At 30.5% G+C, this 27,277-nt stretch overlaps 1 protein-coding gene across 7 annotated transcripts; it reads right to left on the reverse strand.

The window, feature by feature from the left end:
- Positions 1 to 858: 858 nt before the first annotated feature.
- Positions 859 to 8,348, reverse strand: LOC107423365 (CMP-sialic acid transporter 4). 7 transcript variants are annotated; one of them, XR_007243192.2, is made up of 17 exons: positions 8,138 to 8,345; positions 7,951 to 8,011; positions 7,797 to 7,857; positions 7,583 to 7,694; positions 7,366 to 7,445; positions 6,951 to 7,026; positions 6,757 to 6,857; positions 6,247 to 6,318; positions 5,838 to 5,886; positions 5,700 to 5,741; positions 5,263 to 5,384; positions 5,006 to 5,065; positions 3,622 to 3,670; positions 2,455 to 2,549; positions 2,017 to 2,109; positions 1,286 to 1,383; positions 859 to 1,172 (listed from the first exon to the last, which is right to left on the reverse strand). XR_007243192.2 is itself a non-coding variant. In XM_048481520.2 (16 exons), exons 1-15 carry the CDS (start codon positions 8,165 to 8,167, stop codon positions 2,058 to 2,060), a joined length of 1,062 nt encoding a protein of 353 aa, XP_048337477.1. In that variant the 5' UTR covers positions 8,168 to 8,345; the 3' UTR covers positions 859 to 1,383; positions 2,017 to 2,057. The 7 variants fall into 7 exon arrangements, 3 of the variants coding, with proteins under 3 accessions (XP_048337477.1, XP_048337478.1, XP_048337476.1); XR_007243193.2 differs by having other exon boundaries at positions 1,286 to 1,367; positions 2,011 to 2,109; XR_007243191.1 differs by having other exon boundaries at positions 1,286 to 1,367; positions 8,138 to 8,344.
- Between the last annotated feature and the right edge of the window lie 18,929 nt (positions 8,349 to 27,277).

Below are 27,277 nucleotides of genomic sequence, written 5' to 3' on the forward strand. Positions count from 1 at the left end.
ACATAATTTATAAAAATATATAATATCACAAGGATGATCCTGTTGTAGCTGTTGAAAACATGAAGTCCACTAATCCTCTCAATGCACATATCACAATTTTGGCCATTCATGTTTAAAAACAAGTTTTGAAAACAAATTAAAAAAGAAAAGAAAATAGAGAACATAAAAATTATATTTTAAACATTCTAGAGGACGTCGTTAAAAATTGATAGTTATTCTTGTATTTATTATTCATTGGATTTCAACCTTTTCAAATTAAAAAAGCTTTATTTTTTAAATCAATCAAAATTCTCGTTTAATTAATATATACAAAGGACAATTAATAAAATTTTAACTGACAAATAAAAGATATTACATTTTTAAGAATAAAATTTTATCAGAAGATAGATATAATTATGAAAACATGAAGATGGATTGTAATTAAGAAAAAAACCTCAAAAGTGTACAATGTAATTATAAAAACATAAAGATATCCGGTTCTAATTAAAAAAAACATCGAAAATATGCAATGTAATTATGAAAACATTGAAAATACCCCATTGTAATTAAGAAAAAATTCCAAGGTTTGCAGTGTAATTAATTCTTCAAAATATATATTTAACTATAATAAAAATATTAATATTTAACAAATCTATATACATAGTCTATTCGATTCAGCTTAATTTTTATCAAAAACTTGTCCAAACTAGATCAAATCCAACCCATTCAGTTTGATCAGTTCGGACTTGTTTATGCCTACCCATTGGGCTTGTATTTTGATTACGTAATGGTAAGCAATTTCCATATTCTAAAAAACTTTCACTAATTTTTAAAATTTCTCAAAGTAAACAATTCATTGTTAAAGAAGAAGATGAAGAAGAAACCAATTAATGAAATTTTGAAGCAATACTGAACTTATGAAATTATGCAAAGATTAAACTTAACAATCATTCCCTAAAACATAAGGAATTCATCAATCCATAATCAATAGCAGATATTCTCATCCAAATACAAATAATCTTGTGATATTTACTTGCTGAGAGGATAGTTAGAAGAAACCGAGGCCTTGCTTTGACTTGTTTACGCGGCCAAGGGGTACTAATGATTGAACCGTCAAATTTCTTTTTATAAGATGCAATGTTAGGAACACACGTATTTCAACTGGAAGCTCCAAGCCTCAGTTAGAAATGCCCCTTCATTTTGTAGATTAAGTAGGTATATCAAAGATAATACAAGGTTGGCTATGACCTTGATGACAAAACAAAACAGCTGTAATCTGTAAGATCCAGTGAAATCAAGGTATTACCAGATGATCATTATGAACTGAATGAGACGTCAAAAACTTGAAGACACAGTCCATTCTGTTCCAGGATTTGATTGCGGAAATGCTGCAAAGATTGTCAGCTGTTAATAGCAATAAAACATGAGTTTTAGTACCCATGCAGAGTTATAGACAAATGGTACAGCCAAAAATCAGCCCCTACTGTTACTGCAATACTTATCAAACTATGAAACTTTTTCCACCAATTTTTTTTTTTATTTGGATTTTTTCCACCGTTTTGTAAGATAAGAAGGTTGCATTGAGCATCTCAGAGATCCAATTATTTCCTTCTATCTAACATTGCATATAGGCCAGAGGATTCATGCTCGAATTCGATAGTGGCTCTTACTATGATTATCCTATTTAGCAGATTTTAATAAACATTGACACGAGTCATCATATACCCATCCATTATGAAAGTGTCATTCACGTTACTAGCTTTGTATCTAATAGAAACATAAAAATCTCAAAAATTCATCATACTTCAGCGAGACAACAAACAAAATGTAGTTTAGAAGAAAGTTGAAGCGGATGTGGGAGACTAGAACCTAAATCTCATCAATTTTGGATTAATTTGATCACAAGATACAGGACATGGGGATAGTCGCCATCTAATTTACATTTTTGGTCAGTATTCAAGACATATATATATATATATATATATATATATATAAGATGAAATAGCAAGATATCAGAATGTAAGCAGAAACCTTGACCTTTGCCAAAATTGGGTGGAGATGACAAGCAGAAGTCGTCACTATCTTTGCAGCTTACCAATTGAGTGTAAATAAACTGAAACTGAGACAACACTGGACGAAGAAAGAAACACAGTAAAGATACATGATATACATATGTACATGTATATGTATACGTATATATATATACATATATGTTGGAAAAATAACAATTCATGCCTCAAATGGCCTTAATGCTGTTTAACCCTAGCGGCATCATAAGAAAGGAAATAAATGTGCAGTTTGAGATTATGTGTTGAACAAAAATAATCGGAACCATCAAACCTAATTGCTAGTTTTTAATTGTTACATCATTTGATTTAAGTTGATTTTGGCCAGTCTAGTCCTGAAATTATATGATTTAAATTGATTGATAAGGAAGCAACATTAAGCAACATTCCACGTGAGCAGAGGACTTACATCGAGCCAAGGAAAAAGGCAAGAGAGAGATGAAAGCCAAAAAGAAACAGAGAAACGACTGCTGTTAGAAGCATAGCCACTGAAGTAGAGTAGACCTGCAACATGCAGTGAAGCTAAGTAAAGATTGGAACTTTCCTCTGTAAAATAATACTCAAGCTGAGAAGCCAACTCACTAAGTCTAACATAATTTTAATAGCTAAAATCAAATAATTTGCATATAATGAACATTATCAATCCATGACCAAGCTAGCAGGGAAAAAAGTACAAACAAAGGAATTGTAGCTTTACTAATAATCATCATGCTCAGCTTGGTAACATATAACAGCTAAGTGTCGGTTTTGGTAACAAGTTTATTTTTGGTGTATTAAGCTTTCAGTTTTTCTTTAAAGCTTTTACTTAAGTTATGTTTGATTGATAGTTTAATCAAATGATAAGTAGATATTTTCACCTGATTACCAGCTTAAGAAAAAAACATAAACACAAAATTGAAAACCATGTCAATCTGTTTCTAATTTTGTGTATATATATTTATATATATTTTATTTTATTATTTTCATTCAAAGCTTATAACTAGGTAAGAATGTCTAACCAACATTTGAAGAGAATGCATTAATCCTAAAGAGATAGAGTAAAAGCCATATGAAAAAGCGTAAAAGGACAAACAACTTCTACCAAATGAGCTCTAACAGATCTTAATTAATGAAAATAACATTTCATCATAAACCAAATATATATACATATATATATATTGGTGAAAGCCTAAAAGATTTTCATTAAAGCCTTAACACGACATATTCCATAAGAAAAAAAAATTTCTTCATGCAAATTCCATGATTGTTTTAAAGATAATCTTTTTACAAGTTCCATCATTGATAAAACATAGAAGTTATAGCTCGCCACCCTCAGGAATCCTATGCAAGGAAAAGAAATATGCAAGATGTTGATACCAACAAATTTAATTAGTGCAGTGGAAAACTTATGAACTCATCCCTAAAAAGAATCCAAATAATTCCTAAATAAATTAAGCAAAATTAAAGGAAAAATGTATCAGTGATATGCCCAAGCATAGATATGATTGTAGCACACAAGTATTGCAATAGGCTAGATGCAAGTGAATATACATTAATAATGCATAGCCATTTAAGAAGTCATGCTTCCATTTCTTACCTTAACGATATTGTCAGCATATTTCATAACCATTGAAACAGCAATACCACTGTAAAAAAGGCAAAACTGATAATATATTATATTGAATCCAAGCAGCAAAAGTAAGACAAACAAACAGATAAAAAATTATCCATTATGGAAAGATCAAGTGTCTCAAATTAATGCCGGAGTTCAAATAGAAACTATTTGCAATTTCTGCATGCTATATAAATTGTGATTTTGAGAATAACTTTATTAACTATCAAAGAGAAGTTCTATGTTAAAGGGTGAATTTAATATAATTAACTACAACAGAGATATAAATAAAGTTTTAAGATGAAAGAGACTATGCAAGATTAAGTGACCCTTGTCGCATATGTCAGCTAGATTATATAATTTACTAAAGAAGCAAAGCTCTTCAGTGGTACATAGCGAGAAGTTTGAATAATCTTGATTAATTCTGCTAGAGCTGTATGGTGGCAGTCTTTTACAATTCGTTAGTCTCAAGATTAATCCTTATCTTTTTCAAACATTTTAAACAATTCAATTTTATTCACAAATTTCTATAAAGTTTAATTATTTGTGTTATTATCCATAATATTAATATTGTTTTCAAAATAAACATATATGAGTTAACGGATATAATGGACATGTCAAAGAAGCAGTTTTTCATAACAACTGATTCATTAGAATACCAATGGCAAGTCAACCAAAGAATTCAATCCCATTCTACTTTAAGGATTTATTTATTATGTACATAGTTTTAATCGTTACAAAATCAAACTTACAAGTACTTAATAGCTCAAGGGAATTTAATGTTACAAAATCAAACTATGTAGACATATCTATAATCAAAATGCATATACATAATACACATAAATAAACTATAAAATCAAATAAAGTACCAAATGCATAAAACTTATATATATATATATATATATATATATATATATGTATGTATATAGACATATAAAGATAAAAAAAATTAAGTTTGTCTTTAATTTGGTTTAGTTCAAAATTTTTCCCCCATACACTTAAACCAAGCCAACCCAGGCAAATTCCAGTGCTTTTCCCATTACACTGCTATGAAGTATGCAACAAGCAGAAAAAAGAGAGATGAGTCATTTTTGCCTAACTAATGTATAATTACCAACCACCTATACAACAAAATATGCAGTTTTGAATTCATAATTATGCAGCCCAATATTTGAACCTATTCTAAGATATTACCATGCAATTTTATCCTTCTACAAATTAATATGATAGTCACAAAATTACTTCCATATAACAATCAATTACATTGCTATAGGAGAGGACTGCAATACCTGAGAGCATGATTTATTAGGATAGACAATGGTAAGTAAGGAGCTATTGATAAACTGATGAAGCTGGAAATGATAAGTACCTGAGCGCATGGTTGAGAATCATTAATACAGTAATAAATGAGTACCCATGGAAGAATCCCCTGAAGAAAGAACAATTACATATTAAATGGAGAGATCATCTGAGCATATATATAACTGTGATATTTGCAATATAGTAAGTAAAAAAAATATAATTTCTTTGAAAGGCATTACAGATTTTTTAGATATGGTCTCAGCAAAACAGAAGAAAATAAATCAGTAAATCAAAATGAGAAATAGAAAGAAAACTTGAAATTACTTGTTCATCACAGCATCAAAATCTTGAATCAGAATAGCAACCGCATTGAATGCCATGCCAAAGACATACAACCAGAAGTTTTGCACATTTATATTCCTTGAAGGACGCTTTTTGATTATAGCCTACCAAAAAATAAAACAAGTTTATTGACAACTTATAATCTAGAGCACTTGATCGAAACTCCCCCCACCACACACACACACACCCCCAACCGGCCCCTCCTTTTTTTTTTTTTTGTTTCTTTTTTTTTGGCAACAAAACTTTCACCCCTTTTTTTGTAATGGCGGTCTGCATGTCCAGAATCACTTTTTTCTAAAGCCTTTGAAATTAATCCCACCCCAAAGTTTTATCAAATTAAGTAAGCTAGGGAGATGATTTGAATGATTAACAATGTTTTAAACATGAGCAATACAGCAGATTCTGCAATAGAAATTCACCTCAGTATAAACTCCTGCAAAACCACTTAAAAGTGCCATGACCTGCAAAGATGGTACTCACATAGGATAACAACTGTATAAGCCTACAATATAAGTAAAATTGTATGTAGAATAAGAGCATAAAAAATTTCAACTTACAATGGCCATTATCCAACCTTGAAAAGGAGTTTGAAGAACATGATCAGAACTGCAGAAATGAAAATCCATTAATCTAATGTAATGATTAAGTTGTAGGAAATAGCTCTCATTACCCCTACTCATAGTGACAACTGCATTGAGATGATGTCAGATCTAAAAAATAGCATTGAGAACATATAACATATTAGGGACCTAAAACTCCTCGTTAGTTATTTAATTAGTTCAGAACCAGTCAGAGAGAATCAAAAACATCTACATATGCCCCTGAGTTTGTAGAATTCATGAGGTAGCCCAAAACAAATCTACAAGGCTGATATGCGTAGTTGACTAACATGAGTACTTAGAGAGAAATTCTGCATCAATTCAATCACAAGATACAACTAAATGATATGGTGGTAGTGGCTCTTACTTTGAGTTCAGTTGTGCCGTTGTGCATCCAGCACATAGCAGAATAAAAGCTGCCCACTGAATCTCACTTAACCTGTAGTAAGATAAAATAAGAACACAGATCTGTAACAAATTTACAAGGTCCTTTATGTCTGTCTAAATCTTCAATGCCAAAAAATAAAAAATAAACAATCAGTCGTCTTCATCAAGCTCCATCCTCAGAAACACATAAAGTAGATTATATCATAGTTACTTGGAACATTACTCTTTTTTAAAATTCCCTCAGGTATTGTAATTGCTCATTTGTGAACCTTTCTATTCCTATTCATTTCGGCATGTTTTCTTCCCTTATTAGCTTTATTTTTATTATATTTTATTTTATTTTTTCTAGAGGAGCAATATCAACTAGAATATAAACACAGATTATATGGAACTAACACGATTTTTCTTCACCAACTATCCCACATATGAGATGCAGGAAACATATTATTCTCAGGCATGAAATCCACCATAAATAATGAAGACTACTTACTTTTTCTTGAGTATAATCCTGTACAATACACCAGTACTGATAATATTCAAGTTCTTCAGTATCTGATAACCCGGAGCATCCACATAAGCAAAGATGTAATACTGCGATATAAGAATATAGAGATGGAATCAAATTTTGGTTTGGGTGGGGGGGAGACTAAAATTACTAGAAAAAATCAAACCAGCGAAACTCACCTGAAGCAAATTTTTCACAAGATAAAGCAACGCAGGAATGGGGTAAACAATAACTTCATCAAGAGTTGTACTCAACCTAGTAAGGCGGCAAGATACTTGGTAAGTAATAGACATTATATGAATATTCTTTTTAAGTTTATTTCATATGAAAGTGTAGAATTCCAGCAAACACATAATTCCACTGCAATCTAAAAAGATTATCTATTCCGAAAGTGTTTGTACATGCTATGATGAATGACATATGTACTAAATAATCAGAAACAATATAGCCTGGAAGTAGAATTTTACTGTCCTCCACAATCAATTCAATTGTGATAATAAACCAACAACAACTTAGAAAACCATTAATCATCTGCTAAGGAATTAAAAGGAAAAAAAATTCAAGAAGAAAACAGATAAGATACCGAATAACAACCTGTTATCTTCAGTGACACCTTCATTATTCCAGATCCTTCCCAAGGCTGCAAGCGATAATGCACATTTCAAACTCTCCACCTAAATTCCCAAAACACAAAAAACCCAAACACCCATTTAACATATACACATCAAAGTTTAAATCAAATTTCAGATTGGCAATAGGGGTTAAAGCCCACATTGCACTTCAATTTGAGGAGTAATGCTAAATTCCTCACCATAAAATTAGCGGTGGTAACACTATATTCGTACTTGCCAGCTCTTTTGGACCACACAATCAGAATTGCTTGCGAACTCGTAAGAATAGTCAACGCAAGAGTCACGATTGACCTTTAACATTGCCAAAATTTCATTCTGATTGCAATTGATATCATTTAAAAAAGAAATGAATGAAAATTAGAAAAAGAAAAAAGGAAATAATACAATCCGTACTTGCGTTTCCACTTGGAGCGCTCTACTGGACTCCCTCCCAAGCTTCCCGCTACATTGCTCACTGCCACACCCCCAAAATCAGTGGCCCAAAAATAAAGAATTAAAAAAATAATAATAATAAAAATTAAAAAAAAAAAAAAAAAAAAAAAACTACCAGAAAGAGATTTTCCCCGCAAGTTCTCAATATCTTCAGCAACTGAATCCCCATTGTTATCCTGAATTGAGATTTTCATAGTATATTTTATATATATATATATATATATATATATAAGGAAAAAAAATTAAATAAATAAATAAAAAAGAAGCTAAGAGAAGAGTATTGATTGTGAAAGGGCGAGTACCTGGTCGTCTTTGATTTTCCTATACTCCATTTGTCACAAACCACAGGATCTTCTTTGTCTCTCAGCACTGAGAGTAAATTAGAAAATGAGGGAAATTCTTGTGCTATTTTTCTCTCAGATCTCAAACAAACCGCCACTCGTCCATGCAGTACTGCCACCGTGAGTCATCCATCAGCCAAAAGATGCACAAGAGACAGAAACTGAGAGTGGGTCTGTTAACGATCCGTGGTTTTTCGATTCACTATTCGTTTCCATTATGGGCCTAGAATGGGCCGAACGATATGCTAATGAATTGACTGGGCCAGTATTTGTGCAAAAATCTCTCGGTTTAAATTTCTATCTCAGTTGCAGAAACTAGGCATTGACCACAATCGCCAGATCCTATTCCTATGGTGGACCACCGGCCGGCGGCTTTTTTTCTTTTTATAAATTCTGTTTCTACCATTTTTCTTTTTTTAAAGGAAAATACCTAAACTAAAGTGTGCTTTTTCATAAAAACACAAACCATTTTATTTCTCACTCTCTCTCACCCTCTTAGTATAACTGACTTTGCTTGGCTACTTGTCTCTCACACTAAAACTAACCTTGCCTCACTCTCTCATACTCTTCGCTCTCTCCCTCAGTCTCTGGCTCTCTCGCTCTCTTTCTCTCTTAGTCTCTCTAATTCTCAATGGCAATGGCTCAGATAGCTTTGTTCGTGCTATCTGTGCTTGCCTTTAAGGCATACATTCTATTTGAATTGGCGATGACAACCATTTCCTACTATATACTATGTGCGGTGATGGCCTTTAGCGGAGGGTCAACCTTCAATTTACTTGCTCCAGCTATATCACCCCTTTCACAAGCTGCTATGGTAACCATGTGTCTGCTTTCATCTGAAATGAGTGTAACTACGCTCATCTTCAGCATCGGAATGGCTCTGTTTAAGCTTCTGCATCTCTCCCAAAGTCTTTGCGTGAAGCCAAACGAAGACTGGCTAAAAACTTATTTTGCTTCTAATTGTTAATTTTCCTTTGATTGTCCATCATCATGCTGACCGTGGTGTATGTTACAATAGCGATGATGATTCTTGGTTCAGTCGAGACTTTTGGATCACCGATTGTATGTTGTTTTGCTATATTAACAGCAATGCTATGTGTCATGCTGATCCTTTATCACACAGGTAGATTTAAAAATATTAGCTTCACTCACATAGCCTAATGGTACATGAACAAGGGAAGTGTTAGACACAAAAAAACTTAATATACATAATAAACCTATATTCTACTAGTTTAAGCTTGTGTGATTTGGTAATTCATAATGGTTAAGCCAAGATCCTAAAAATTTAAATTCGAATCTCACCGCTATCACATTACCAGCAATTTAAGATAAGTTGACACGACCTAGGTTCGAATCCCACTTAAGGACCAAAAATGGTGTATCCTAGGAACCTAGGTTCAAATCCCACATAAAGACCAAAAATGGCCTATCCTAGAAACCTAGGTACCCTTTTAAATAAGTTGACACTTGTAAGGACAAAAAATGACTTATCTTAGAAATCTAGGTTTAAGATAAGGTTCAAATTCCATGCAAGGACAAAAAATGGCATATCATAGAAATCTAGGTTCGAATCCCACCATCATCATATTATCACCCACCATTTAAGATAAGTTGACTCACATTATCACCCACCATTTAACATAAATTGACACTTATAAGGACCAAAGATGACCTAGAAACCTAAGTTCACATTACTACCCATTGAAGATAAGTTAGATACTTATAAGGACAAAAAATGGCCTATCCTAAGTTCACATTACTATCCACTTAAGATAAGTTGACATTTGTAAGAATAAAAAATGGCTTATCCTCGAAATCTATGTTTAAATTCTACCACCATCACATTACCACCTACCATTTAAGATAAGTTGACACTTGTAAGGATAAAAATAGCCTGAGGGTCTACCACCATCATATTACCATCCATTTAAGATAAGCTGATATTTAGGTTCACATTACCATCTATTTAAGATAAGTTGACACATGTAAGAACTAAAAATGGTCTATCTTAGGTTCACATTACCACCCGTTTAAGATAAGTTGACACTTGTAAGGATAAAAAAATGGCATATCCTAGAAACTAGGTTCGAATCCCACCACCGTCACATTACCATCCATCATTTAAGATAAGTTGACACTTGTAAGAACAAAAATGGTCTAGAAACTTAGGTTCATATTACTATTCATTTAAGATAAGTTGACACTTGTAAGGACCAAAAATGGCCTAGAAACCGAGGTTTGTATTACCACCCACTTAACATAAGTTGACACTTGTAAGAATAAAAAATAGCCTATCTTAAAAACCTATGTTCGAATCCCACCACCATCACATTACTACCCATTTAAGATAAATTGACACTTGTAAGGACCAAAATGGCCTGAAGGCCCACCACTGTCAGATTGCCATCTATTTAAGATAAGTTTACACTTGTAAGGACCAAAAATGGCTTGAGAGAGAATATTAGACTCAGAAAGCTTGATATATATAATAAACCCACATCCGATCAGTGGTAATTCATCAGGAGGCACATTCAAAATGTGTATCCCATTTAAGGAGTTGATATTTGTAAGGATAAAAAATGGCCTACAAGTGAGAGGAAATGTTTGACGCAAAAAGCTTGATATACATAATGAACCCACATACTAGCTTAAGTTTTTGGGATCAATGGTAATTCATTAGGAAGCATATACGGAATCAGTGGTAATTCATCAAGAAACACATTCAAAATGTATATCCTGTGCTTATATAGCCTCTATGGTTTAACCTTCAAATGTGGTTTGCTAATGGCATTAGTAAGTTTGTTGATTGGACTGCTTGCGTATTTCGTATTTGCTCTACTTTGGGATGATTAAGATTGATTGTAGGTTACTGTGGGAATTGTGGCAATTAGAAGGATCTTATGGGTTCTTTTGGTTTGTACATTCCAATATTTGTCTTTCATTATCTGAACTTTTTTGTATTGTTTGTTGATTGCTATTCTATTTTTCAATTGTTAATTACTGAATTGATTGCTGAATAAAAGTACATTGTTCATTTGATTGTTCACTACGCTTAATTGTCAAAATTTTATAAACTTTGAATGGCTTGCTAAATTCTTAATGTTCTTTTTTACTTTAAGCATTTTATATTGGCATATCCTTCAGTCTAAACTGCTCAAATCTCTTACTGCTTTCCTAATCTATTGGTGTAGAAAATAAATAATAGATTTAACAAACAAAACCCGTAATCATTGAACAGGGAACCTTCATTTACAAAGAGTATAAGGCTCTGGAATAATGTCTCATGCTTATAGGAAATTCATCTCTACTGGGTCAGAAAGGCAATCTCAGCTTTATAGGAAAAACGAAACGTAGCGTTTACAATGGTACTTAACTAAACAACAATCAAAATAAAGGTAGAAAAATAAAGCAACCTAACACCTAATTGAAATGATCAAATGAAATGATGCATTTGAAGTGACAGCGATCAAGCATTTCAAACATCCTTCTGCCTCACTTCTTAGCCATGCTCTTCTGGCTTCATCATCTATGTTATGTAGACTATTTACTTCATCCTGCCATACTTGCATATGCTACTTGGCCATTGATAAATATACACCAACAAACGCTTCAAATAAGTGGAAAAGCTTAAGCAACTCATATTTTTTCCAAATCCAATACCCAAGTTTCTATAGATCAATATTCAATAATTCAATCATGATTAGAATCCGCTCGTGGCCGCACAATCTACTACCCGCTGGAGTGCTGATCTAATACGGATGAAGTCTAGGCTGATCACTAGAACTCAGGCTAAAAGATTTAAAGACAATATGGTTATCTTCATACAAGGAATTATTAATTCTTAAAAGGACTTGCTCATACCCAAAGATTCAAAGTATGTTTTACCCATTCAAGTGGTGGAGATTGATATGGACCCAGGTAGTTGTTTTAGTGCAAATATGGAATCCGGGGAGCATGGAATGGATCCAATACTTTATGGATTCAGTGAATATCATTAATAGGTTATGGAATCAAGCTAAGGTAGAATCAAAGGCAACCACAAATGGGAATAGTTGGCTGGTTTTGCTGTATTTGTTGCTGTCTTTATTGTAGTTTGTTGATTTGATATTTTCTCTTTATTCCAAGCAACGGCAACGTGTGAGACTCATAAATAATCCTATTTGGCATTCTACATGGCATATAGGAGCTGATTTGGAACCTTTGCCAGCTAGAATTTGATCAAAGATAGCTTAGTAGTCAAACTAGTAAACTAATTTCCTAATTTGATTTTGACTTTTTGTTTTAGGAAATTAGTCTTTTATTTGGTTTCTATTTATTTATTTGCTGGAAAAATTAACTTAGAAAAGTTATAATTTTATTATTTTCATTGTAAATTAATTAATTCCTAATTCAAAATTAAGAAATTAATTAATTAAAATTAGAATTAGGAAAGGAATGGAATTTCTGCCACATTAGGAAATTGACAATGCTTGGCCGGTTTTGTCTTAGATTTTTACGGTTTATTGCTTTATGAATTTAACTTATTCAAGGGTTATTTTTCAATGAGATTGCATCTTAAATATTATTCAGAAAATTAATTGTGAGATAGAACTCTTTAAGTTCTCTTTGAACTCTTAAAACACCATTAGAGAGTAAATATTTTAGCTTTGACTTATCAATAGGACATCCATTACCTATTGTGGCATCTTCATTATACCAAAATTTCTAATCATAGGTTGGTTAGGGATTAAGGTTATCCCATAAGAACTTAAACTTAATTGAGATTCAGGTTAATATAATACGGGTTTAGGTGCGAGTAGACCTAGGTTTGTATCAAATCATGAGACGGGTTGGTCTACTTGGAATCTATAAAATTAATGTTCATAGTCTTTATTTTATGAAGACTAGCTGCAATCAACAAAGTCTGCAAATCAAGCTGCAAGAGCAATTTATAACTGCCAGAACTGCTAGTCTACTACAATAACAACTTAACATCTGCTGTATTTTGCAACTTGTAAAGTCGATTTGTAGAGTCGGTTGTAAACCAAGTTGAGTATACCAACCTTTGTAAACTCCAAATAGGTGTTAGTTCATTCATTCTTATGTCTTACTCCTATGGGTAAACTCCAAAGAGAGTTTGAATCTTCAGAAAGAGCTTGAGAGAAGAGAGAGAGACTTCAGGTTGAGAGCTAGAGTTTTTTTCCTTTTTTTTTTAATTTGGAGAAACATAGCCTATGTTATTCAAATTGGTGTTTCCACAAATGCTCTAAACAAAGATTTGAGCATATTAGGTGGAATACCTCATCAAGAAGAATAAAACAAGCTCAACTAAAGTGGAATGCACCATACACGTGGCCTAGACATGCCACCTGAAGTTTTTGTAGCAGTTCACTCGCTCATGTGCACTGTTCCACAATTGAGGATGAGTTGTGTCATTTACCAGCCCAGTTAACATTTCATCAAAAGAACCATGTAACCAATATACATCATTGACACTTCAGAGCTAAGTTAATGATCTAGTAAGAGCCACATCATCTAACATTTGTTGACATGTCATCGAACCTACAACATCAACACTAGATGTAATTTTTCAGAAATTGCAAGTTGATACCTATAATTCCTAATATTTGCAGTTTGGTCCTAAATTTTTTGCAAATTACAATTTTGCCCCAAAAATTATGGTAACCAGATTTTTACTCTAAAAGAGTCAAATAAAAGATTTTCGATCATTTCAGACACATTGGTGAACCCCGTTTTGCCAAATTCAACTATAATTTTGTCATTGCAGGTCACTGTAGGATAAAATGTCAATAAAGAATCATCAAAAGCTATCTTTAAGATCACTGCTACAAACTACACATTTTACAGACTTTGGATGAAAGATCTCCTTAGTTGTAAAGATTTGTTTAATCTTTTAAAAGCCAAGGGAGCGAACCTCGATCCCAACAAAGTTGTAGAATGGAAGAAACTTAACAAGAAAATGATTAGTCATATCAGGCAATAGCTTAATTACAGTGTCTTCCATCATGTTAGGCAAGGGACAAATGCCTATGCCTTTTAGACGAAATAAGGTGATTGATAAATTTAAAGTTACGAAATGGAACTTTGTAATTTAGCATACCGGTGAATTCCACAAATTGTTAAATCAACTACTTGCTATGGGATTACAATGAGGTAACAAGTATTCCTACTTCTCAACCCTTTTGAAATAGCTGAGAGATGTTAGTAGTCTCTCAACAATTCCTCCCAAAATGGCAAGCCTACTATGTCTACAATTAGATGCCTTATTCCATGAGGCGTTTAGGAGAAAATATGTAGACATTGACCAATCACATGCACTCATCACATAAAATCAAGGAAGACAGCGAGAAAGTAGTCGAAGCAGGAGGATAGGCATAAGCAAGAGTAGAGGCAAATCTACAAATATTAAAAAGCCAACATACAAGTGCTTTTATTGTGGTTGGAAGGTCAAAACTACTAAAAGTTGTTGAGAAAGTAGATATTCCAAATTAATCAACTGAAAAAGAACAGAGAGATTTTAGTCATTGTCATAGGGGAAATGGCATTTTTCTTCACGAATGAAGAGATATATGACTCACACATCAAGTCAAAATGTTGAGTGGGTAGTCGATATTACAACATCCTACCATTTCATGCCGCATAGAGATTTTTTCAAAATATACAAAGCACAAGATTGGTACTATGAAGATGGAAAATTCCTATTTTTTAAAAATTGTAGGAACTGGTGATGTTCAAATAACAATGAACATTTGATATACAATTACTTTAAAGAATGTGCATCATGTTTCAAATGTTTCAAATGTTTAGCTTAAGCTACTATCAAGAATAGCCGTTGATAATGAAGGCTAAGACAACCATTTCAACACTAGAAAATGGAAAATAACGAAAGGTGCCATGGTTGTTGCTCGAAGACATATTTGCGGAACACTGTACTAGACTCATATGAACATATATGCATACAACCTCAATAGTACAAAAAGTGAGGCATCTCAAAATCTGTGGCATAAGAGACTTGCTCACATGAATGGCAAAAGATTGTCTACTATGACAAAGAAGAAGCTTATCAATGTTCCAAAGGACGTTGTGCTAATCATTGTAGTTACTTTTTGTTTGGTAAGCTACATAAAGTCTCATTCAATTCCTTTCTCATCAAGAAGATTAGAGTTGCTTTATTCTGATGCACTCTGATATTTGTGGTCCCATGGAGGTGGTAGGTGGCAATAAATATTTCCCGACCTATGAGTTGCTCAGAAAATATTTATGAGCTGGTTGAGCTTTTAACAAGAAAGATGGCACTAATAAATAAATGGTGTTCAAGCTTATAAGGATAAAAGTGGAAATATGGTGAAACATAAAGCCTGTTTGGTGGTCAAATGATTTTTACATAAAAAGGGAATTGATTTTGACAAGACTTTTTAACTAGTGACAAAGATGGCTTCGATTCAAATTATTTGTGGTTTAGCAGTCAATTTTAAATTTACAGCTTTAACAAATGAATGTAAAGACAACATTTCTTCACCGTGATCTACATGAACAAATATATATGGTACAACCAGAAGGTTTTGAGGATTTAAGAAAAGGAAAAATCATTTGCAAGCTAAAAACAAGTTTGTACTATCTCAAGCAAGCACCAAAACAGTGGTGTAATAGGTTTTATACATTCATATTGAGTCAAAGATATAAGAGAACTGTAGCAGATCAATGTATTTATATTCAAAGACTTCCAAATGGGAACTTTATCGCATTATTACTATATGCAATGTTGATCCTTGGATAAGATGCAATGTAAACTACTAAGCTGAAATACACTCTCCAAATCCTTTAATAACATAACTTAGGAATGCAAATAATTCTAGACAGGAAGAATTGAAGGTTATGGCTACTTTAAGAGAAGTATATTGAACAAGTGCGAAGGAGATTCAACATGGATAAAGCCAAATCAATCAACATCCCACTTGCAAACCATTTTACCCCTCATCTAAAGAAATAGAGGAGATGGCTTCCAAATCTTATTCTTCAGCGATAGAAAGTCTAACATATGCAATAGTATATACAGGCCAGATTTGACCATGTAATGGGCATAGTGAGTCAATTTCTTATCAAATCTTGGAAATAAACATTGGGAGGTAGTTACGTAGATTCTTAGGTGCCTTAAAGGTACATCAAAGGTATGTCTAAACTATGGAAGAGGTGATCCAGCTTTAAAAGACTATACAAATACAAATATAATTTGAGATCTTAATACTAGAAAATCTACTTTGGATTATTTCTACAGTTTTGCGGGGAGAGCTATGTCATAGCAGGCAAGATTACAGAAATTTGTCGCTTTATCTACTGCAAAAGCAAAATACATTGCCTTAATAGAAGTCAATAAGGAAATGTTATGGTTAAAGCATTTTTCTCATTAAACTAGACATCAAACAAAAGGACTACAAATACATTATGATAGTCAAAATGTCATAGATTTGAGCAAAAATTCAATGGATCATTACCACACAAAGTATATTTATATTCACTATTATTGAATACATAAAGTAATAGAGCAATAACTGCTAGGACTTGTGAAGATCCATATTAATGAGAATCTTGCATATATATTTTACAAAGGCTGTTGTTCAATAAAAGTAACAGCTACGCAGAGACCAATGGCAGAGCTAAGTTATCGGTGGGGGGCGAGGGTACATAACCCACTAAGCTTTTTATTTTATTTTTTTTTCTATTTTAGATATATATTGTTATTTTCAAAAAAATAAAAACTAGCTCTTCAAATAGATGACTAATTCCCAAGGATTTCTAAATCACAAACTAAATTTCATTTAAAAAAACTAAATTTATTCAATTAATAGATGCTAATATAACTATATATTAAAAATTAAGTTATAACTATTCTTCGTTTTTAAAACTTACTTAATAATTATTTTCGTTAGTTTTTACTATAATTTTTGGCATCAATGCATTTTAATTTTTAATCTTTAAATTTTCTAGTTTCTTATTAATTATATATATATATATATATTCCTTCAGTGGAGCTTTATCTTGACTTTTTTTTTTGGTATTTTAATATTTGATTTTTTTGGATATAAATCTTTCATTTAGCTAAAACAAATGCATCCTATAATATTATTGTTTATATCATAATAATCCATACAAATGAAAGATTTGTATGATGTCTTAATTAAAATACCATCCAAATGTTTTTTTTCATATAAAATTATCATGAAAATTCAATTAACAGTTTTTATTTATTTATAATGATGGGTAATTTTTTGTTTTTAAAAGCATAAATATATATTTGTCCCACAAATTCTAAGTATATGAGTATATGAGGTTTGCCACTAGACTAATCTTCCCAAACTCACAATTTTTTATTTATGTCATATGGCCCTCTATTAGAGACATTCCTAACACCACCCCTACAAAGACATAGTCGGAATGGATAGGTGACTATCAATTTTAAAATGCAGCTGAAAAAAGAGAATTGCGAAGTTTAATCACAGTCAACAAGGTTGTCTTCAAGCTAAAAGCTGCAATTTAAGCTATAGAAGCAATCTAGAAATGCACAGAATCCTTAATAATTTTATTAAAAAATTCATAATATCCATTGAAATTTCAAAAATTTCTATGGAAATTTTAAAATATATTTATGATTTTTTTTAAAAAAATTTTTAATAAAAAATTCATAAATATTATTAATATTTAGTAAATTATTTTATCAAATTAACTTTAGTGATAGTTTTTTTCGTTTTAATTTTTTAATTATTTTTAAATATTTAACAATATAAGTAAAACAGAGTAACTTAAATTGAATAATTTTGATAAATTCTATTTATTGATAAAATATATATATATTTGCTATACATTTTATATAAGATGTATTTCTCAGAATTCCACAATTACAAGTTAATAGTTGATTATATAAAAATGAAAAATAATAATATGGAAATATAATATTATATAGAATTGATATTGATAGTATCTAAATTAATAACCGTAAGCAAATAAAAGTAAAAAGATGATAGAATCTCTTATACTAATCATTAAAGATAATTACATTTAATACAATATCTTTATAGCTGACATATTAATAATTCTATGAAAATTATCAAAGAGATATATATTTTCATAATTATTTTTTACATTTCATATTTTAAAATGAAAATGAAAAAAGATCAATAATTTTCAATCACTAAAAAATTTTATGAGTATTAAGATGATATTTGTGGAATATAATATAATTGCAATAATTTTTTTATCTTAATTAATAAACAATTTTTATCAATATATATATATTTTGCAATATAATATCATTATCGCTTATTATAAATTTAATTAATTAAAAAAATATAATATATATTCAATTTTTTTACAATTTTTATAATCAATTTAATAATTGATTGATTAAATAAGCTAATTTTAAAGTTTGAACAAAAATTTTTATTTCTTAAACAAATTTTCATCATTTTTTGTGAATTTTTATCAATATTCATTATATTCCAATATTTCTATGAAAGTTGTCATATTTTAAAGTTTTGATACTTTTATTGATACCTAAATTTTAAGCCTTAGTTATTTCGTACTATTAGAAAGTGCATATAATTTTATTATAATATTTTAACTCAATCATATATCAATTCATTAACACCAAAAAAAAAAAATCAAAATAATACCTTTATTCTTTTAAAGTTTTAAAATAGTCTAAAATTGAGTGTATACCATTAATTTTTTTGAAAATATGTTATTCTATTGTAGATAAATATGTAGAAAATTAAATTAAAAAAAATGCAGAAGTTATTAATTTCCTTGCATGACAAAAGTTATTGACTTCTTTGTATAGATAGAGTGGAATTAAAAACAAAAATAAATAAATAAGTAAAAGATTAAACATTGGAATTCAATATATACCAGCAACAAGGAAAAGAAAATTTTGATTTATTTATTTATTTATTGTCTTTATATACTAGATGATGCAGTATAAATATGATGAAAAATATATTGTTTATTTAAGTTTAAATGAAAATATAATTATGATGAAAAATATATTGTTTATCTAAGTTTAAATGAAAATATAATTATAAACTTTATAATACGATATTTTATAAAAATTAATTAATTACTATCCACATAAAAACACCTAAATAATTTTAACTTGATTTGGAAACTATAAAAAGAAATTAAAATTAATTTTATAGTAGGGGCAACTAAGATAAAAGCCCAAAAAATATATAAAATATATATATAAAATACATGGCCCCTTCAGGCCAACCTGTGCTGACAGATTTGTTTTCTCCCCTGCTTTGGAAGTTCGAAATGAAAATATTCATTTTTTGATAACTAATGAAAATAGTTATTTGATGCATAATAATATGTCAACTCAAAATATTTACGTTTGTTATCACAATCCGATGAGCTGCAACAATGTGATTTTAAAATTTGCGCGGTCATTTTTTTAATAAAAAAATTAAAACGAAAAATTTCAGAACTACCATTCTTGTCTTCTTCCACCCAAGTTGCGGTGTTTCTTCTCCGATAGACCTGCAAATCTTACATCCTCTCTGCATCTTAGCTCTCTTTTGTGGTTTTCCATGGTCGCCAGAGCTTGAAAAGAAATTTTAACCCTTTTTTACATTTTTCTTAATTTTCTATGTTCTTAAATTTTATAGGGGGATTTTATTGCTATAATTTTTTTTTCCCTCATAAGGGGAGAGTTTTGAGTTTTCTCGTAAGATCTGCTTAGAAGGTTCTCCATCAGCCAGTTCTTAATCTTATTTAGAAAGAAACATTTATCTGGTTTTTCAGAAGAGGGAAAAAGGATGAGAGATGGGTTTTGTTCTTTTTTTTTTTTTTTTTTTTTGCTTTTTAAAAAAAAAAAAAAAACAATTGAATTGAGTTGGTCATCTGGCCAATTTTAAAACTACATGGCAGCAAATCATTGGGTTGTTGTAACAAATCAGAAATCTGATTTCGTACAACTTGTATTGAAGATTTTCTCTTGATTAGTGATGAAAATATCGGTATCGATGAAAATATCGAAAATATGATTTTATGAAAATATCGATAAAATTATGGAAACTATAAATATTTAATTTAAAATATAAATTTTTGCATATAAGATCATTAGTATAGTAAAATAATATAAAAAATACAATAATTAGAATACAATGATGATAAAATGCTTATCCAATTAGGCATATATACTAAAATCCTATATATTATATAATAGAAAAACTAATAATGTGAGTTATTTATTTATTTATTTTTGTTTTTGAATAAATAAAATCAAATTAAATACTAAAAGAGTGGACAAAAAGTGGGATGTGTATTGAGATGTCATAATCCTACAAGCTTTAAAAACTTTATATTTTCTAAAAAGACTTGTAATTACAATTTAACCGGCTCAATTAATAAGTTGGATATTTGAGCATATGAAAAGATTCAATGTAATATTATCATATTATTATTTTATATTATATTTTTTTTCTTTTTTTTTGTCTTTCTTTTTCCATTTTCCCCCATGTGGGAAGAAAGATTTTTTTCTTCTCCTTTCTTCTTCTTCCTCTCTTCCCTTTGTCTTCTTTCTACTTCTCTTTCTCTCTCCTCTCTCTCTTTCTCTTTCTCCGATGGCATCTCTCTCCCACTTGTTCTCTTTCTTTTTCTTTTCTTTTTTTTCCTGCTTCTTCTTCACCTGTTCGGACCCCTCTCCCACACACACACACACACACACACTCTCTGTGTCTAGATTTGTTGCTGAACAAATGAGGAAAAGAGGAAAGACTACATTGGATTGACAACCTCAAATTTTCACCAACAATCGAAATTTCCATCAAATTTCCATAAAAATCTGTCAAAAAACTGAGACTTCCATCGATTTCAATTGACAACATCGACATTTTGTGTTATCGCCAGCATTTCCACAACACCTCTGATAGATATTTCTTCCCTCCCTCTATCGGTGCCGGTGATGGTCGAATCTTGATAATATCGATGAAATTTTGGTGATATTGCTGACTTTTTCTTCCTTGCTCCAGATAATGATTATTATACTTATATAAATTTGTTAACAATTATTATTATTATAAAATATAAATAAGAAACTAATATTTTTATACGATTTATTCTCTATCTAAACATTTTCAAAATTGATAATTTAGGTTCTTAATTATCTGACATTGACATTTTTAAATGCATATATTGCCCACATGAGCACATCCGGATCAGTTGAACTTCACTAGTACTTGTTGACATGCTTATACAACTAATCTCCAGCCATGATTTATGAAGAAGACAATATAGGATTTAATAAGTCTTTGGTTCACATTTGAAAAAAACAAACAAACAAACAAACAAACAAAGGCTCATAAAAAGGGGGGAAAAAAAAAAGCAATGACTCAGAAATATCAACATTTAACCCAAGCCCTCAATGGATTTGGGATTATCGAGGAAAAGGCCTGGGTGTTGGAACTAATAGAAAAACATTTGGGGCTAGAAAGGTGGTGCGAGCGGAGCAAGAGATGATAGATTTTATTTGAGAACTTTGAAATACTTAGAGATGGTGGATTTTATTTGGAAATTTTGGAATGGTCAAGTCTGTGTGAAATAGTGGTGCGAGCGAGAAAGGAAAGGGTTTTTTAAAGCCGGAAGATTAAAGAATTTTTTTTTAAAATTGCAATTTTCTTATGTGTGATAGGATAGTATATGAACTGTTCATTGGATAAGTTGAAATTCAATGACTGAGCATTTTCCCATATTTTTAGACCGCACCATTTTGATCAAGTCAGACTTGATCATAGAATTTCCTTATATATATATATAACAAAATTTAAATATTATATTTCACGGAAAAAATAAAATGTCAATGAGCAAAGCATCAACAATGTAAGTTACATAAATTAGCCAAAAAGAAAAGAAAATACAGAAATAAGATAAAACAAACCAAGGGTTAAAAAAAAAAAAAAGGCATATATCCTAAAAAAGGAAATAAAAAAGGGAAAAAATACTCACAAACAAAATGATTAAAAAAAAAAAAACAAACATTATAAGAAAAATTGTTGAAATAGGATTAAAAATCATAATAATAAGAATGAAAAATATAGGAATACACAGTGTTGTATATATATATATATATATATAGATATATGTTCTTTTTTTTTTTTTTTATAAAATATATTATATATGTTTGTTTTTACCAAATATATTTATAAGACATTTATCATATATACATTGCTCTTCTAGCGTCATTCTTCTCGTATTTTACCTTTCTTTTAATTTTTTTAGAAGAAAAATATAATTAAGAGAGGAGAGAATAGGTTTTAAATTGGTTTTGTTTTCATATTAGTTTATGATTAAATAACATTATAAAAATAAACTTTTAATATTTAATTTTTAAAATTGTTAAAATTAATTGGTAAAAACTGATAAAAATTGATAGATCAGTCTCTTTTGATAATTTTAAAAAATTAAAAGGAGATAAAAGATGATAATTTTAAAAAATTAAAAAAAAATAAATGATAATTTTTTTAAAAATATAAAGTTTACATGAAATAATGACAAAATTAAAAGAGTATAAATGAAATCTTCCTTACTTTTGGTGTTGGACTTTTCAAATTTTTATTTTTATTTTTATTCTTGTTTTTGTTTTTTGTTTAGCCCATTAAAGTGGATGAGTTACAAGTTGATAATGTTTGAAGAAGAGGATGAAGTAATCCAAGTACTCAACCTTGGCTAAATTTAACAATAATAGTAATAATAATAATAATAATAATAACTACAAAAATAATTGTTGTGGGATCTGGTGTAGTTTTATTGTATAATTATCTTTTACTTTATTTGGTCTATACAATATAGTTTCGAGACTTTTATACTTGAAAAAAAAACAAAATAACATAATGCTTATATCACTCAGGTCTGTTTAGATTAATGATGTCTCATATATTTATGTACAAACCAAAGTGTACAGAAAGATTGAGTTTCCCACCGCCCCCCCCCCCCCCTCTCTCTCTTTTTTTTTTTTTTTTTTTTTCCCTTTTCGCTATGAAAAAACAAGAGTTGTTTGCACCTCTGACTTCTTATTTTATCTTGTTTTCCATTTTAGCTTTCTAGGTGGGTGTAGTTAAAGTGCTGAATATTCATAAAAAAAAAAAAATAGTTAGAGTGTGAATTTCATCTATTCTATTGATTTTTTATAAAATTAAACATAAAAAATATGATTTATGCATTATAAGTATTTAGCATGTTTAAATTAATAAAATATAGACATGTATAACTAACACATATGAGCTACTCAAATCTACTCAGGAGCTTTATTTTTTGCTGAAGATTGGTTCGCAAGCTTTATTTATAATTTGACTTATTTTAGTAATGAATCTAGGTTAAATGAACTAAAACTAAGGTGATCTCGAGCCGATCACCAACTACTCAAGCATACTTCTAGCCGTACCCATATGCGAGTTACATGCTTTTCAATAAAAGGCATTTGTTGATTCTTATACTAAGTACCTTGTAGACAAGTGCTGAAGAAATTTCATCAATGAAGAGGAAAATCAACATTAGAAAATTAGTCAAATGAGCAACATTGCATGGGAAATGAGCAATTATACGACAAATCAAGTTGGCATAATCAGCTAAAAGAAACAAATTTAACTTGTGCAATGAATTTACGTTACACGAGTTTACTGTATAAATTTGAAGCTCGGTTAAAAATCCCCATTTATTTGCATATGAAAAAAAAAATTGAAACATGTTGAGAAGAAAAATAAAAGTTAGGATTTCTGTGTGAAAAAGAAGAGGAAGAAGAAGAAGAAGACGAAAAAGAACAAAGAGAAAGTAAAGCAAACTCTGATGAATTTTTATTATTTTACCAAAATGAAAAATTACAAGAACATAAATAGTAGTTATGCTTATATATAACACTAAATTGCCTTAACTAATCCAAAACTTCAACCAATAGAAGAAAGACATGAGATTAATATCAATAACAACTTTGCTAAATAGAAAAAACCATTTTTCATGTGAATAAAGACAACAAGATCACACGCAACCAAATTAACAGAAAGAAGTATCTCTGATATCCCCCCCTCAAAGCACACCTCCTGATCTTCAATTATTTTCTGCTTTCTTTTTCTCTATAGTATATATATTAAGAAAAACTTTAAAAGCTTTGAGTGTTGAAGATGCAATTTCCATTTTAAGTATAAGAATCTCATTGTACTAAGAGGTTTTGTAAATATATCAGCAACTTGCCCTTTAGCTGGAATTCACTTGACTCCTAAAGACTTGGAAACTACTTTACCACACACAAAATGCAGATCAAGTTCAATGTGTTTAACTTTGGCATGCAAAATTAGATTTGCTGGTAGAGCAGCCGCACTGGTATTATCACTCCATACAATTGGACAAGGAAGATTAAATTGAAGCTCCTATGAAAAATTCTGCATCCAACAAATCCCATCTATAATATGAGCTAAAGCTCTATATTCTGCCTCTGTAAAGGATCTGTGTTGCTTTTTGAAACTCCAAGAAAATAGATTGGAGCCTGAATACACATAATATCCACTCACAAACCTATGATCATCAATGTCACTGGCCCAATCAGAGTCAGCAAAACTTTGAACTTGCAAGTGAGAATTGGCTAGAAAACGAAGACCATAAGATACGGTAATCCTTAAGATATCTAAGTACTCTATTACAAGCTTCCTAATGCACAATTGTTGGAGCTTGAACGAACTAACTTAGAGTATTGATAATATGAAATATCTTGTCTTGTTATGGACAAATATTGCGAGGCACTAACAGTACTTTGATAAAAGCAAGTTCAAGAAATAAATCACCATCATATTGACAAAGTTTAGTATTGGAGAACGTTGGAGAAAATATTGGTTTTGCACCATCCATCTTGATCTTTTTAAGCAAATTTCTGATATGTTTGGATTGGCTCAATATCATGGTATGTGTGGTCCATGAAACTTCTATTCCTAGGAAATAATGCAAGTCCTCGAAATCTTTCAAGGAAAAAGTATCATTTAATTAATAAATTAGATACTGAATAAAAGCTGAATTATTTCCAATGATGATAACATCATCCACATAGACCAAGATAAGAATAGAAGCAACTTCAGTCTTTAGAATTAATAGAGAGGTATTTGCCTAAGAATTTTTTAAACCAAACCAGTGAGAACACCTTTCAGCTTGTTAAATCAAGTTTGGGGAGCTTGTTTTAAACCATATAAGGCCATGGAAAGTTTACAAAAATTATTGGGAGCTTTTTTACTAACAAAACCTGAAGGCTGCACCATATAAACATCTTCAACCAAATCACCATTCAAGAAAGCAGTAATAAAATACAGTTGTCAAACTTGCAAATGATTTGATAAAACAAGAGTTAAGACTATTCCAATAGTGACTAGTTTGATCACTAGATTAAAAGTTTCAATATAAAAAATGCTAGGGATATGGTGAAAGCCTTTGGCTACCAAATGAGCTTTAAGTTTCTCAACTAAGAGAAAATCTTTAGTACCACCATGGTACCACATCATACTATGCAACATCAAAACATTTATTACCATTTGTTTAATATTTGCCACATTTATTACCACGTGTTACCTTTTTATTTTAACAAAGGTGTTTGCATTGAAAGATCCTTAAGCATATCCAATATTCATTATTTATTTTTTATTTTGGATAATATACCCAATATTCATTATATAATCTAGTAGAGTCCACCAAAATGTGTTCCCACAACAATTTTAAAGAACCAAATGGTTTGTATCCAACATATTATAAAAACATATTAAATAATAAACATATTATGCAAATATCATTTTGTTAATATTAATTGTTGAAGTGAAATTGTTCAATTGATAAATGTATAGAAAACGTAACTTTCAACCATTAGTTTATTTTTGGCCAGCTTGGGTTCTGAAATTCGAACAACAAACAAGGTCAAAAAGTAAAAACTTAAATAAAGAAACTTAAATGAAGCAATGGAGGGTATATAAATGAAGATTATATATGAGTACTGATATTATCATACCTTATAGGTTAATTGAATGACAGTGTGAGATAGTTTCGGAAGATGCCTAAGGAGAAATGAAGAATGCAGAATATCCAACTCAAGCTGAAGCAAGATGCAAGATGATTTTGAAAGAAGAGATGGATACATTCATGCTCAAATATAACAAACAATGGAACAATGAAACCATGGAGAACTTTAGTTCAAAATATGAAATGTCGTTCTTCTAGAATGTGCAAGGAATCCTTTTTAAAAAATTAATTTTTGGAAAAAAGCATCTTAATTATGAACTGAAAAATTTAAAATAAAAAGGTAACAGGTGGCAGTGTATGTGGCAAATATTAACAGATGGCAATCAATGTTTTGATGTTGCATAATATGACGTGGTACCACAGTGGTACTGAAGATTTTCTCCTCAACTAAACCATCAGCCTTATGCTTGGTTCTAAAACCCATTTATTGTCTACTACCTGCATGCTAGGAACATAGGAAACTAAAGTCCAAGTTTTGTTATTGAAGAGAGCTATATATTCAAGATTCATTGCTACTTGCCATTGATGATCAGAGAGAGCTTGAGCAACTTTTTTAGGTTTAGGTTTATAAGAGAAAGGAGAAGGACGTAAACGATGTTTAGTGGACAAACAAGCTTTGGGTTTGTAAATAACTGCTTTCAATCTAACAATCATTGGATGGACAGAAGTAGTAGGGGGATCGAAAGATGGAATAAGCCTGGTATTATGTCATTTGTGGGACAACCTACTAATGGATGAGAGAAAGACGAAGTAGGACTAGTAGAAAAATTTGATCGGGAAGGTAAAACAAATAGCAATTCAGTAGAAGCAGGTGAAGTCAAGTCATTAATGTGAACACTACTAATAATGTAAATTTTACTAGATGGTAAAACTAATAACGGCTGTGTAGAAGCATTTAAAATGAATTCATTAAAATGAACACTATTCATAATGTAAATTTTACCAGATGAGTTTAGACATTTGCAACCTTCATGATTAAGGCTATAGCTAGAAAAACAAATTTTTATGTATGAAATGGAAACTTAGTATTATTGTAAAGTCATAGAAATGGATAACAGGTACAGC

Source organism: Ziziphus jujuba, chromosome 9, assembly GCF_031755915.1.
Source record: "Ziziphus jujuba cultivar Dongzao chromosome 9, ASM3175591v1".
NCBI lineage: Eukaryota > Viridiplantae > Streptophyta > Magnoliopsida > Rosales > Rhamnaceae > Ziziphus > Ziziphus jujuba.